The sequence below is a fragment of the Heterodontus francisci genome, chromosome 48, assembly GCF_036365525.1.
Source record: "Heterodontus francisci isolate sHetFra1 chromosome 48, sHetFra1.hap1, whole genome shotgun sequence".
NCBI lineage: Eukaryota > Metazoa > Chordata > Chondrichthyes > Heterodontiformes > Heterodontidae > Heterodontus > Heterodontus francisci.
The window spans coordinates 11,599,927-11,615,554 of NC_090418.1; the positions used below are offsets into that span (position 1 = coordinate 11,599,927).

Genomic DNA, 15,628 nt, shown 5'->3' on the forward strand with positions numbered 1-15,628 from the left:
GTGTGCCTAATCGGTAGATGAGATGCTGTTCCTCGAGCTTGCGTTGATGTTCACTGGAACACTGCAGCAATCCCAGGACAGAGATGTGAGCATGAGAGCCCCCCACTTTACTTTCATTTTTAGTCATTTTTAGTTATTTTTTCTTCCCTTTTTTTTGCATTCCTTTTTACATTTTTTACAATCTTTTTTTGCATTTATTTCATTTCATCTTAGTTTGTTCAGTTTGCTTACCCACTGTTTTTTTCAGGTTGATTTTCTTCAGGTTTGCACTTGCTGATGTTCAATATTCAGTATATTCACACCTAATCTGTACTAATGCTTTGTCTTTCAACACACCATTAACATATTGTTTGCCTTTGCTCCGTGACCTTTTGGTCAGCTATGTGGCCTGGTCCAATCTGCACCTTCTCCTTTGTTATCTCTTGCCCAACCCCCACCTCACTTGTTTATAATCTGTGACTTTTCTAATATTTGTCAGTTCCGAAGAAGGGTCACTGACCCGAAACGTTAACTCTGCTTCTCTTTCCACAGATGCTGCCAGACCTGCTGAGTGAATCCAGCATTTCTTGTTTTTGTTTCAGATTTCCAGCATCCGCAGTATTTTGCTTTTATTACCCTAGTTGGGGTTGAGGTGGAGGTAGGTCTGGATCTGCGGCACTTGTAAAAGGAGTCGCATTCTCCGTGGCCTGTTGGAGCGCTACCTAGTACTGTTGATCACCATGTGTAGGACTCCAGTGACCTGACCAGGTGGAACTTGTGAAGCACCTGGTGGGGGGGGGGGGGGGGTTACAATTTGTTATCTGAAACTGTCAGCTGATGGCAAGTGTGATCTGTTTTCATGCTTCTCTCCCTTTTCCCTTCTGATCCCTTTTGAGCTTCCTGTGCTGCATTTTGATCTGGAGGCAAGTGTGTTGATGAGGTCTGGGGGGTGGTTTTCTAAGGGGTGACCATATAATTTGGAGATCGGGGAAGAGACAATGGATCTTGGCACATTAGGTGCCTAGCTGAGTACCGGGGTGATAGATAACTTGGAGGTAGCGGAAAAGATTGTGTGCAGCCAAGTGCAGTTCGTCTTTCAGGCTTGAGGATGCTTTTCCTTATGGTAAATCTTGCACACTCCCCAGCCCATCTGGGAGGTTGCTGCTGCACCAGATTGGAGAAAGTGTAGCTGGGTTCTGAGGTATTTCTGGACCTGTAGCAGCCTTTTCTGGGGATCTGTGGAGGGTTGCATAACATGGCCTGCCCTACCTCTGTAACCTCCTCCAGCCCTACATCTCTCAGATCTCTGCACTTCTCCAGTTTTGCCCTTACCCAGATTTTCTTCATTCCACTATTGATGGCTGTGCTTTCAGCTGCCTAGGACCTGAATGCTCAATCTTCTGATTCTGACGCGAGAGTGCTGCCCACAGACATATATTTTCAGCTTAAAGTTCTGGGTGCACCTAGGTGACTGACCAACCAACCGACCTGCTGCTTCTCCTGGTCGAGGGCCTGTTAAACACTCTTTAAATATATGTGTGGTGTGAAACTAATTAAAATGTTCTTTGCAAGAAGAAGGGAATTTAAAACCACATCAACTGATAGATTTTTGTCTGGCTGCCTTTTAGTATATATAATTTTTAAAAATATAATTTTTTAACCCATCCCTCCCCGATTTGTATCCCTCCTTTTTGTTTGTCTCCCCACAGGAACTGCTCACCCCCACGCAGCCCCCTCCAGCCACGAGGGCAGGACGGTCTGGGCCACAGACCTCGCGACGACAACGGTCAGCCCCACTCCGTGACCGGCCTGCGGGAGGAACGCCCACGCTGGGGCGGACCCGATACGTCAGTATTTTGCTACAATCACCCATGTATTAGATGTAGAGTTGGCCACAGTGGCTGTCCTCTTGCTCCATTCTGGTGCTTCTACCTGCCTGAGGCTTCCTTCTGTGTGTCGTGGGGTGATTTTGAGAGTGGGAGAATGAGCGAATGATTTTGATTTCCGGTTGAATTTGGGGTAGCGTGCGTGTTTATAGACTGATGGAATCACATGGCATAGATTGAGGCTGTTGGGCCCATTGTGTCATTGAAAGAGTCGTCCGGTTAGTCCCACTCTCCCCCTACTCTTTCACCATAGCTCTGCAAATTTTTCCTTTTAAGTATTAATCCAATTTTCATTTGAATCTAGCCCATCATGCTAAACAACCCAGCAAAAAGGCACTGCCATGTACTAATGAGCCAGGCCTTGCAGCTCTCCGTGTTCTCTGATGACTCTAGACTCGACTGTTCCTGGCTGAATTCCTATCTTCCACCCTCTAAACCTGAGCTCTGCTGCCCATATCCTAAATCGCACTAAGTCCTGTTCACCCATCACCCCCGTCCTCGCTGACCTACATTGGCTCCTGGTCCAGCAACGTCTTAGTTTAAAATCCTCATTCTCGTGTTCAAATCCTTCCACAATGTCCGTGTAGTCTCCACCAGCCCTACAATCCTCTAAGATCTGTGCCTCTTGCGTGTCCCAGGTTTTTATTGCTCCACCATTGGTGGCCATGCTTTCAGCTGCCTGGGCCCCAAGCTTTGAAATTTCCTCCATAACCCTCTCTGCCTCACTCCTTTTAAGATGCTCCTTAAAGCCTACCTCTTTGACCAAGCTTTGGGTCACCTGTTCTAGTATCTCATCACGTGACTCGCTGTCAGATTGTATTTGATCGCTCTTGTGAAGCACCTTAGCATGTTTTACTATGTTAAAGGTGCTATATAAATGGAAATTGCTGCTGTCTTTAGGACTGACTGCTGGATATAGCATCCAGTGGGTTAGCTGCATACATACTCTATTTAAGGTAATAGTATGATTGTGTGCAGGTATCAGGGATTTGGAAAATAATAGTCCCTATTAACCTTTGCTAGTACCCACTTCACCCCTCACACTCTCTCTTTCCCCCCCCCCCCCCCCCCCCCCACACAGCCGGCATGTCAGAAACCCACATCTCGTTCATAATTGCCCAGGGCTCTGTTGGCGTTCGAGTTCTCAAGCAGGCTGGAGTAATTGATTGAGCTTGGCTGGACACTGTACGGTTGGCCGACCTCAACCAAGGGCTACATTTGGCCTCAGTCTACCATGTGCTTGGAAAGTAAGGGTTTCTGCTTTCGATTGACCTCCAGTTAGCCCCGTCAGGCTGTGGGCGTGGCTGCCCGTATGTCTGTGTGGGAGTCTGGGTCTCTTCTGTGACCTCGACACATAGACACACACACACACACACACACACACACACACACACACACACACACACACACACACACACACACACAAAATCACAGACACACACATATAATATATGTGTGTGTCTATGTGTCGAGGTCACAGAAGGACAGGACTAGGCTGCTTTTTGTGTTTGCCCTGCCAACACTCAATGGCTAGGCACATATGCACACAAAAGGATCAGTCACTTGATATCCGAGGGCAGCGTACTCTAGTGGAACTGGATTCCAGGCAGGAGCCTGTGCTAAGAGGGAGGAAGAAAGGGGAGAAGATTGGTCTAGGGGAGGGGAACTTTATTCAATTTTTTTTTAAACAAATAGACAGGGATCGAGAACTCATCGGAGCAGATTGCTTTTGCCTGTTAGACCGGAGAGCCACTATGTCTGTCTGCCTTGAGCAACTGAGTGCATGTAGGGAGGAGGGGCGAGGGAAGGAGAAAGCAAGTGTGAGAGAGGAGAAAGGAGGAAACAAGAAAAGCGGCAGGGGGAGAGGAGGAAGCCGGGGAGGAGAGAGAGAGCATGAGAGAAGGAGGAAGCAGTCAGTGTGTCTCCATGTGGATTAAAGGGACGTTTTGCATGATGCCCTCTCTCCGTGCCCAACACTGGAACAGAGTTTTGCTGTTGGAGATTGCAGTCTGGGGTGGTCTGCTCCTCAGCTGCCTCTGACCAGTAGTCAATACCCAATTCCATAACTGAGGAGCATGTAAGTAATTTACTATTTCTGCAGACTTTGTTGAATTGTCTGTTGGATTCAGCACAATGCAGAGGAGCCAGCTTTGCTGCTTACTCTTGAATCATCGTGAGCCCCTCAAACTTGGTCCATAACCACACGGGGCAGCAAACCCTCTTGCACAGGCACCACAACAAGAACATACAGTTCCCAGGAAAAGGGGAATGTTAATCTATCTTTGGCTGTAAAGTTGACTTGTATAGATCATAAGATCATAAGAACTAGGAGCAGGAGTAGGCCGTCCGGCCCCTCGAGTATCAAGGCATGAGCCCCGTGTTAGTTAGCTGATGCTTCTTTTCAAACCTAAGCTTTGCACCAACTGATCGCTCGATTTCTCTCCTTTTTTTCCAGCTGTTGCCATTCTCCGTTTATAGGCCTTGAACCTTCATTGGGTTTCTTAACCTGTACAAAATAAGATTACTGATATTCATTCTCTCTTTGATATCTTAAACCTAAACCTTTTTATTCACCCTACCAGGTTATACAAACACTGACTGCAGCCAGCAGGAGAGAGAGCTGACTGCCAGCTCTGTGTTTATCTGTTTCTCCAGGGACCTGAGCACAAATTCCAGACTGGCTTTCCCTTCCTCTCTCTCTCTTTTCTCGCTTTCTCTCTGCATGATTCGGGAGCTAACTGTGAATGGGACTTTGTTAAAACATGACTGTTGTGTTTGCAGTGGTTTTTGTGCCAGGTTGCTGAGGGAGGTACTGGATATGTGTGATCGCCAGTACATTTAAAAGAAAAGAGAAGGAACTTGCATTTCTGTAGTGCCTTTCATAACCTTTGGTCGTAAAGCCCTTTGGGACATCTTCTGAAGTAGTTTTGAAGTGTAATCACTGTTTTAATGTCGTAAAGTTACATAATTTAAATTTCCCAGCAGATCTTCTGCTCATTGTGAGTTTTATAATTGGAATTGTCAAGAGTGTGACAGAATATGTTACAGGAACTAGGTGTGACACTGACAGGAAATAATGCAATGCACAAGACTTTCGTTACATTAGAGTAGAGTCAGAATGCAGTTTTATAAACAGAGGTATTATTAATGAGGTGTGATGTGGAAGATTTTATAGGAAGTAAGGATTACATCTGCAAGATCCATAATCCTGTGGCATTGCTCACAGTTGGTTGGAGTAAGTGGTGCGTTTATTATTACGGGCTGAAGGTGAGGGGGTGGTCACAGCACCACCACCTAGGGCATGAAAAAATTACGGACAAGAGTAGGGGGTGAGGCAGTGTGAGCATTGTGCTGTAGTCGTTGCCTGTTGAATTCAGTGTAAAGAAGGGTTACATGTTGATCCCAGTGGTACCAATGTTACGATGTTATGAAATGGATACAGGTATGGCAAGCAAGTATCTTGAATTTATATATATTTGTATAGATCAGGGAAAGATGGCTTGAGAAGATAACTAAGTACAGTGATGTATTTGAGTTTCACAATGTAAATCTCCTACCTCAACATCCATAGTTACATTGTGCTAAGCTTTGCATCCTGAGGCCCCAACCTTCTCCCAGGTTGGGAGAAAGATTGTACAGGCCAAGGCACTTTTCTCTAGAAAAGAAAAGGCTGCACGGTAACCCAATAGAAGTCTTCAAGGTTAGGAAAGGGTTTTTAATTTTTTTTATTAATTCATGGGATGTTGGTGCCGCATCTATTGCCCATCCCTAATTTCCTCTGAGAAGACAGTGTGAGCTGCCTGCCACCTTGAACTGCTGTAGTCTGTATGGTAAGGTGCTTCCACAGTGTTGGGGAGTTCTAGGATTTTGACCCAGTGACGATAAACGAAGTCCAAATTGGGAAGGTGTGTGACTTGAAGGCGGTGGTGTTGCCAGGAGGCTGTTTCCTTTCTCTTTCTACGTGCGTCTGGGAGGTGCTGTTGAAGAAGCCTTGGCGAGTTGCAGCAGTGCACACTGCTGCCACTGTACGCCGGTGGTGGATGGGGTGCTGATCAAGTGGACTGCTTTGTCCTGGACCGTGTTGAGCTTCTTGAGTGTTTGTTTATTTATTTAGAAATACAGCACTGAAACAGGCCCTTCGGCCCACCGAGTCTGTGCCGACCAAGAACCACCCATTTATACTAACCCGACAGTATTGTTGGAGTTGTACCCATCCAGGATAGGTTGACAGAGAGGATGCTTCCACTTGTGAAGGAATCCAAAACTAAAGCTTATAATTATGAGATAGTCACTAATAAATCCGATAAGGAATTCAGGATAAACTTCTTTCCTCAGAGTGGTGGGAATGTGGAACTCGCTACTGCATGGAGTACTTGAAGTGAATAGTATAGATACATTTAAGGGGAAGCTAGATAAGCACATGAAAAAAAAACGATTTGCTGGTAGGTGGAATGTAAATATGTTGAGAGGAGGCTCTTGTGGAGAATAAACAACTATCATGGATCATTTGGGCTGAATAGCCTGTTTCTGTGCTGTACATTCTATACAATTCCTGCAGGTGAGCTGAGAAATTTTAAAACTTACTTGACCTCTGCTTCAATCGAAACAGGAAAGTGAGGACGAAATCGCTTCTGAGCTGGAAGAGCTCAAGGAAAAATCTGACAGCGGCTGCAGCGACTTTGGCAAGAAAAAGAGAAAGAAACGAAAGGAGAAAAAAGAAAAGAAAATCAAGCGACGAAAAAAAGACCAGGGCGGCGATGATGAAGAGGAGGAAGGTCGCAAGGTAACTGTTTCCCTCCGATATCTTCCAACTTCCTCCGCTGTGAATTGGATCAATAGCACCTGCTGATCAGGAAGGGCATCGCAGCTCTTTCCCATGAGCTCTCATCGCTCTCAAATGAGCAGTTTGATGCCTATGCCCCTCCCTCGGCCGTTTATCCCCTCAGGCCTACTCTGTCATTCATGCCTGATCTTTATCTTAACTCTGTTCACCAGCCTTTGCTCCATATCCCTTGATACCCTTACCTTACAAAAATCTATTAATTTCCGTCTAGAAATCTCCAATTGACCCTCAGCCTCAACAGCTTTTTTTGGGTGGGGGGGAGTGGGGAAAGAGAGTGTTCCAGATTTCCACTCCCCTTTGTATGAAGAAGTGCTTCCTGATATCACCCCTGAATGGCCTGGCTCTAATTTTAGGGCTATGCCCTCTTCTGGACTCTCCCCCTTCACGAGCGGAAATAGTTTCTATCTACTGAATCCTTCTATTGAATCCTTTTATCATTTTATACAGCTCGATCAGATCACTTCTCGGTCTCCTATATACAAAGGAATACAAGCCAAGTATATGCAACCTGTCCTAATAATTTAACCCTTCAGACAAGGGCTTGAAAATGCAGAACTGCCTTGCATAACTTTTGAGCTCCTTCCCTGGTTAGGAAGGCATGCCATCTGGTTCAGTACAGACTACATGCTGAATTGGCTGTGTGTGGTTGGGACTACCTTTTGGCTTGGAGTAGAAAGCCAATCTGGGTAGGGGGATAATGCAACTCCAAAAGGGGGAGGAAATGTGGTGTTGAATTTTTGTGAGATTGAAGATTTGGGTATAAGGCAGCTGAATCAGAATTCTGGTATGTTGCTCAGGTACCAACTTGGGGTATCTAACGTCTAATCTCTCTACACCTCCATCCACCATCAGGACGGTTTGAGGGCTTTCCGCTTCTTCCTTGAATAGAGGCCCAACCAGTCCCCATCCACCACCACCCTCCTCTGCCTGGCCGAACTTGTTCTCACATTGAACAACCTCTCCTTCAACTCCACTCACTTCCTTCAAGTAAAAGGTGTTGCTATGGGTACCCGCATGGGTCCTAGTTATGCTTTGTCTTTTTGTGGGGTATGTCGAACGTTCCTTGTTCCAGTCCTACTCAGGCCCCCTCCCCCAACTCTCTTTCTGGTACTTTGATGACTGTATCGGTGCCGTTTCCTGCTCCCACCCTGAACTGGAAAACTTTATCAACTTTTTGTTTCTAATTTCCATCCTTCTCTCGCCTTTACGTGGTCCATCTCCAACACTTCCCTTCCCTTTCTCGACTTCTCTGTCTCCATCTCTGGGAATAGGCTGTCCACTAATATCTATTATAAGCCCAACTGACTCCCACAGCTACCTCGACTACACATCTTCACACCCTGCCTCCTGTAAGGACTCCATTCCATTCTCCCAGTTTCTCCGTCTCCGCCGCATGATCTGATGATGCTACCTTCCATGACAGCGCTTCTGATATGTCTTCCTTTTTCCTGAACTGAGGATACCCCCCCCCACCCCCACCTCCACCGTGGTTGACAGGGCCCTCAGACGTGTCCGGCCCATTTCCCGCACTTTGGCTCTCATCCCTTCCCCTCCCTCCCAGAACCGCAACAGGGTTCCCCTTGTCTTCACTTTCCACCCCATCAGCCTCCATATCCAAAGGATCATCCTCCGCCATTTCCGCCACCTCCAGTGTGATGCCAACACCAAACGTATCTTCCCCTGTCAGCATTCCGAAGGGATCGTCCCCTCCGTGACACCCTGGTCCACTCCTCCATTACCCACACCACCTCGTCCCCTTCCCATGGCACCTTCCCCTGCAATTGCAGGAGGTGTAATACCTGCCCATTTACCTCCTCTCTCCTCACTATCCCAGGCCCCAAACTCTCCTTTCAGGTGAAGCAGCAATTTACTTGTACATCTTTAAATGTAGTATACTGTATTCGCTGCTCATAATATGGTCTCCTCTACATTGGGGAGACTAAACGCAGACTGGGTGACCGCATTGCGGAACACCTCCACTCAGTCCGCAAGCAGGACCCCGGGCTTCAGGTTGCTTGCCATTTCAACACTCTCCCCTGCTCTCATGCCCACATCTCTGTCCTGGGATTGCTGCAGTGTTCCAGTGAACATCAACGCAAGCTCGAGGAACAGCATCTCATTTATCGATTAGGCACACTACAGCCTGCTGGACTGAACATTGAGTTCAGTAATTTCAGAGCATGACAGGGCCCCCCATTTTACTTTTATTTTTTTTTCTTCTATTTTTTTTGGCTTTTTTTGTTTGTTTTATTTTATTTCATCTTTAGTTTGTTCAGTTTGCTTACCCACTGTTTTGTTTTCATGTTTATACTTGCGACAGTTCAATTTTCAGTCCGTTAACACCCTATCTGTACTAATGCTTTGTCTTTCATCGCGCCATTAACATATTGTTTGCCTTTGCTCCATGACCTTCTGGTCATCTATTCTGTGACCTTGTCCTAACTACACCTCTTTTTGTTATCTCTTGCCCCACCCCCGCTTTACTTGCTTATAACCTTTCACATTTCTAATATTTGCCAGTTCTGGAGAAGGTTCACTGACCTGAAACGTTAACTCTGCTTCTCTCTCCACAGGATGCTGCTGGACCTGCTGAGTATTTCCAGCATTTCTTGTTTTTATTTGGGGTATCTAACCTTGGGTTGTGCTCCTGTGGAAAGTTATGTAGTGTTTTGATCAGGTAGATGGGGAGGGGCCAGTAAACAGAGGACATAAATTTAAGGTAATAGGAAAAAGAACTAGAGAGGGAAATGGAATTTTTTTACACTGCAAGTTGTTGTGATCTGGAATGCGCTGTCTGAAAGGGCGGTGGAAGCAGACTCGAAAGGAACTTTCAGAAGGGAAATGGGATAAATACTTGAAAATAAAAAAAAATTGCAGAGGACTGGGACTAATGTGATCACTTTTTAAAAGAGCCAGCCCAGGCTTGATGGGACAAATGGCCTGTGGCTATAGTGTATGCTTTTATGATTGTGCCTGGCCTAGTGAATAATGTGCTGATATCTTCCTTGTCTCCCTCTCCCCGTGTGTGTCTGTCTGACAGGCCGAGCCGAAGACCTCCGCCCGGCTACTGGGGGACTGGGGGCTGGAAGACGTGGACCACGTATTTACTGAGGACGACTACCGCACTTTAACTAACTACAAGGCCTTCAGCCAGTTTATGAGGTGAGCTGAGAGGGAGCAGTCCCATGTTTCCTGGACCCAGGGGCCAGTTTAAAAAAAAAAGTGCACATTTATGTTTCAAACGTTACCAAGCGCTTCAGATGTTGCGGGCTCTGAAGTGCGGTCATGGTTTTTGGGGCATCCGTTATTACATAGCATGATCACGGTCACCATCAGCATCATCGTTGTCAAGACCACCATCGCCACTGTCTTTGTCGACACTATCCCTTTTCCCAGACTATCTGCTCACCTGATATAGAACTAATAGGCCAGTCTGAATTCATTCTTTCAGGAAGTACCTGCAGTCTGTCTGTCTTGCCCTTCCATTGCATCATCCAGTTGTTTCTTCAATCATTATGGTCCTTCCTTCACCTGCTACAGCGCCACTCTTTTCTTCCCCTGCCCCCACCCTACCAGCAGTCGATTCCATGTGTTGATCATTCTTTGCATGAAGAATATCTCGACATCAGTCCTAATTTTGGTTAGTTTGAATCCGTGGTCCCTTATTTTTTACAGCAATCTGCATTCAAATAGCGCTTTTAGAACAGTAAAAATGCTCCGAGCTGCTTCACTGGAGCGTTATCAGGCAAAATTTGGTGTGGAGCTGCAAAAAATGAGATATTAGGACAGGTGAGCACAAACTTGGTCCAAGAGTAGGTTTAAGAGAAAGTCTTAAAGGAGGAGAGCAAGGTGGTGAAGTTTAGGGAGGGAATTCCAGAACTTGGGGCCCAGGCAGCTTGAAGGTATGGCTGCCAAAGGGTGTTACCTCTATTGTTATCCCCTCAATTATCTTTTTTTTAAAGGCTGAAGTGCCCAAATTCTTCCAGTCTGTCATTCTAACTCAGTAGCTCGACAGTAGGAATCAGCTGGTCATTATTATATTCCTGTTTGTGGGAGCTCGCTGTGCACAAATTAGCCACCACTTTCCCTACTTTACAACACTGACTATGCTTCAAAAGTACTTCATTGGCTGTGAAACGATTTGGGACATCTTGAGTTCATGAAAGGCGCTATAGAAATGCAAGTCTTTAATTCTGTGTAATTCCATGTTTAACAGGCTTATCTCTGCTGTGCACTCACATGTATATGTTTTGAACTCTAGGCCGCTCATTGCTAAGAAGAACCCCAAGATTCCAATGTCTAAGATGATGACGATCCTCGGTGCCAAGTGGAGGGAGTTCAGCGCGAACAGCCCATTCAAGGGGTCGGCAGCTGCTGTGGCGGCGGCTGCTGCTGCGGCGGCAGTAGCTGCCGTGGTGGAGCAGGTGTCTGCCGGTGCCTCCTCGGGGACCCTCTCCATGCCGCCGGTGCTTCCCATCCGAAAGGCCAAGACCAAAGAGGGAAAAGGTGAGTGGTATCGTGCGCATGTTGAAGGCTGCCTCCCATTGGACTGAAGCACTTAATTATGAGACGGCCCAAGGGAGACTAAAATGCACAAAATCATAAGACGAGCACCTGGTCCGTCTGGCCTGTCCTGTCTAGACATGGTACAGACAAGGTAAGCACATCCCTGCCTCAGTCCTGCTCCACCTATCAAAGAAAGGTCTTGCATTTATATAGTGTCTCTCACCACCTCAGGACGTCCCAGGTACTTTGCAGTCAATTAAGTACTTTTTCTTTGAAGTTGTAATTGTGGGAAACACTGCAGTCAATTTGTGCATAGTAAGATCCCACAAACAACAATGTGATAACCAAATATGCCATTTTAGCAATGTTTGTCAAAGGCAGACTCCCTGAGGAGGGATACAAAGCATCTTGACAGACTGCTACCCCAGCCAGGTTCAGCAAACTGCAGGGGCCAGTGATTGAATGGCAAGCCCTTTTTGGGTCTGTCCAGCCTGCCAACATGTGGATTTTTTTTTTTAACTTGCAGAGTCACTGGTGGTGGGTTGGGCCAGGGATTGTTGAGGGAGTAGCAGAGGCCCTGGTCAACATGCTCATTCTTGTAATTGCAGGTCCTGGCGCGAAGAAACGGAGTAAGAGCCCGAGGATCCCGGATGAAAAAAAGAAAAAGAGGAAGAAGATGGTTCCCTTGAAAATCAAGCTGGGTATAATGGGGTCAAAGAGGAAGAAAAGCTCCTCAGTAAGTGTGAAGCTCCATGCATTCTGGGACAAGAGTTGGCCTAGAGTTTAGTCTATTGAGCCATCATTCTGCAGTGAGGGGGTTGTGTAACAGGGTCGAGAGGATGCTAAAATAATAGCTGCATGACACTGGGGTACAGTACTGTGGAAACAATCTGGCGCTGTATAGTACTGGGGTACAGTAGTGGTAGGGGACAGGTCTGTCAGTGTATAATAATGGTGGGACAGGTCTGTCACGTATAACACTGGGGTACAGTACTGGTGGGGACAGATCTGTCACTGTATAACATGGGTACAGTACTGGTGGGGACAGGTCTGTCACTGCATCACATGGGTACAGTACTGGTGGGGGCAGATGTCACTGTATACTACTGGGGTACAGTACTGGTGGGGACAGGTCTGTCACTGTATAACATGGGTACAGTACTGGTGGGGACAGATCTGTCACTATCACACTGGGGTATCATACTGGTGGGGACAGGTCTGTCACGTATAACACTGGAGTATCATACTGGTGGGGGCAGGCCTGTCACGTATAACACTGGGGTACAGTACTGGTGGGGGCAGGTCTGTCACGTATAACACTGGGGTACAGTACTGGTGGGGACAGGTCTGTCACTGTATAACACTGGGGTATCATACTGGTGGGGACAGGCCTGTCACGTATAACACTGGGGTATCATACTGGTGGGGACAGGTCTGTCATTGTATAACACGAGTACAGTACTGGTGGGGACAGGTCTGTCAGTGTATAATGGATACGGTACTGGTGGGGACAGGTCTGTCACTGTATAACACTGAGTTGCAGTACTGATGGGTTATTTTAACCAATTAGTTTTAATACCCTTGTATCTGATACTTAGTATGGCTTGAGATATGCAATATCATGCGATTGGAAGTTGTTTGTTGAAGTGTTGTGATGTGCCCTTTGGCAAGCCACAGTCTCTCCCCTTGCAGTTTCTGTGGCAGTTTGCCTACGTGTGTAGTCCCAGTGGCCCTTGGATGAGGGGCCTCATTCCTCCTTTCAGATTTCGTGTTGCAGGCTAACCTGGCCTACTTAACAAAAGAGATCTGTTGTACATGTCGGTGGCTCTCCTGCCGCAAACCCGTTAAAATATGAGGCTTTATTTTGTCATGGGCTGATTGCAGCGCCGCCACTGTTGTTAAATGCCACTGCTGTCCTCTTTCAGAGTGACGAGGCGGACTTGGACGGGGAGTCAGATTTTGATGACGCCAGTGTACACAGCTCATCAATCCGATCCGACAGCTCAGCTGGGCCTCTGAAGAAAGCAAAGCTGAAAGCGAAGGTTGGCCGAAAGAAGAAGAGGAGTAAGTGTCATGTTGTGGCTAAAGCAGGTAGTTCAGGGTTTAAGAGGGTGAAGGTGCAAGGGTAGGTTGCCTGAACCGATCTTTTATTTCCTTGATTTTAGAAGATTGAAGCGTTGACCTGATTGAGGTGTTTAAACTTATTGCTTGCCTCCCTTATCCCCATCGATCCATGTTTACACTGTATTCAACATTCCATTAAACTGTCCTCCCAGTTGCCTGTAGAACAAAGAACAGTACAGCACAGGAACAGGCCATTCGGCCCTCCAAGCCTGCGCCGACCTTGATGCCTGTCTAAACTAAAACCTTCTGCACTTCCGGGGACCGTCTCCCTCTATTCCCATCCTATTCATGTATTTGTCAAGATGCTTCTTAAACGTCGCTATCGTATCTGCTTCCACCACCTCCCCAGGCAGCAAGTTCCAGGCACTCACCACCCTCTGTGTAAAAAAACTTGCCTCGCACATCCCCTCTAAACTTTGCCCCTCTCACCTTAAACCTATGTCCCCTAGTAACTGACTCTTCCACCCTGGGGAAAAAGCTTCTGACTATCCACTCTGTCCATGCCACTCATAACTTTGTAAACCTCTATCATGTCGCCCCTCCACCTCCATCATGTCGCCCCTCCACCTCTGTCGTTGCAGTGAAAACAATCCGAGTTTATCCAACCTCTCATAGCTAATGCCCTCCAGACCAGGCAACATTCTTGTAAACCTCTTCTGTACCCTCTCCAAAGCCTCCACGTCCTTCTGGTAGTGTGGCGACCAGAATTGCACGCAATATTCTAAGTGTGGCCTAACTAAAGTTCTGTACAGCTACAGCATGACTTGCCAATTTTTATGCTCCATGCCCCGACCGGTGAAGGCAAGCATGCCGTATGCCTTCTTGACTACCTTATCCACCTGCATTGCCACTTACCTGTGGACCTGTACGCCCAGATCTCTCTGCCTGTCAATACTCCTAAGGGTTCTGCCATTTACTGTATACTTCCCACCTGCATTAGATCTTCCAAAATGCATTACCTCACATTTGTCCGGATTAAACTCCATCTGCCGTTTCTCCGCCCAAGTCTCCAACCGATCTATATCCTGCTGCATCCTCTGACAATCCTCATCACTATCCGCAACTCCACCAACCTTTGTGTCGTCCGCAAACTTACTAATCAGACAAGCTACATTTTCCTCCAAATCATTTATATTTACTACAGGGGCGGCACAGTGGCGCAGTGATTAGCACCGCAGCCTCACAGCTCCAGCGACCCGGGTTCAATTCTGGGTACTGCCTGTGTGGAGTTTGCAAGTTCTCCCTGTGTCTGCGTGGGTTTCCTCCGGGTGCTCCGGTTTCCACCCACATGCCAAAGACTTGCAGGTTGATAGGTAAATTGGCCATTAGCAATTGCCCCTAGTATAGGTAGGTGGTAGGGAAATATAGGGACAGGTGGGGATGTGGTACGAATATGGAATTAGTGTAGGATTAGTATAAATGGGTGGTTGATGGTCGACACAGACTCGGTGGGCCGAAGGGCCTGTTTCAGTGCTGTATCTCTAAACTAAACTAAACTACAAACAGCAAAGGTCCCAGCACTGATCCCTGTGGAACACCACTGGTCACAGCCCTCCATTCAGAAAAGCACCCTTCCACTGCTACCCTCTGTCTTCTATGACTGAGCCAGTTCTGTATCTATCTTGCCAGCTCACCTCTGATCCCGTGTGACTTCACCTTTTGTACCAGTCTGCCATGAGGGACCTTTTCAAAGGCTTTACTGAAGTCCATGTAGACAACATCCACTACTGCCCTTTCTTCATCAATCATCTTCATCACTTCCTCAAAAAACTTAATCAAGTTAGTGAGACACGACATCCCCTTCACAAAACCATGCTGCCTCTCGCTAATATGTTCATTTGTTTCGAAATGGGAGTAAATCCTGTCCCGAAGAATCCTCTCTAATAATTTCCCTACCACTGACGTAAGGCTTACCGACCTATAATTTCCTGGATTATCCTTGCTACTCTTCCTAAACAAAGGAACAACATTGGCTATTCTCCAGTCCTCTGAGACCTCACCTTAGCCAATGAGGATACAAAGATTTCTGTCAAGACCCCAGCAATTTCTTCCCTTGCCTCCCTCAGTATTCTGGGGTAGATCCCATCAGGCCCTGGGGACTTATCTACCTTAATGCTTTGCAAGACGCCCAACACCACCTCCTTTTTGATAATGACATGACCCAGACTATCTACACTCCCTTCCCCAGACTCATCATCCACCAAGTCCTTCTCTTTGGTGAATGCTGAGGCAAAGTACTCATTTAGTACCTTGCCAATTTCCTCTGGCTCCACACATAGATTCCCTCCTC

The 15,628-nt window shown here is 46.9% G+C and overlaps 1 protein-coding gene across 2 annotated transcripts in view; it reads left to right on the forward strand.

Moving 5' to 3' along the window:
* Nucleotides 1-15,628, forward strand: part of LOC137357311 (chromodomain-helicase-DNA-binding protein 3-like) — a 96,850-nt gene that overhangs the window by 15,760 nt on the left and 65,462 nt on the right. The window contains exons 3-8 of one of the 2 annotated variants that reach the window (XM_068023551.1): nt 1,689-1,826; nt 6,475-6,648; nt 9,749-9,870; nt 10,970-11,214; nt 11,823-11,950; nt 13,140-13,278. In XM_068023551.1, the coding sequence (XP_067879652.1) occupies nt 1,689-1,826; nt 6,475-6,648; nt 9,749-9,870; nt 10,970-11,214; nt 11,823-11,950; nt 13,140-13,278 (946 nt within the window). The remainder of the gene's footprint in view (nt 1-1,688; nt 1,827-6,474; nt 6,649-9,748; nt 9,871-10,969; nt 11,215-11,822; nt 11,951-13,139; nt 13,279-15,628) is intronic. The other variant, XM_068023553.1, reaches the window with a different exon arrangement.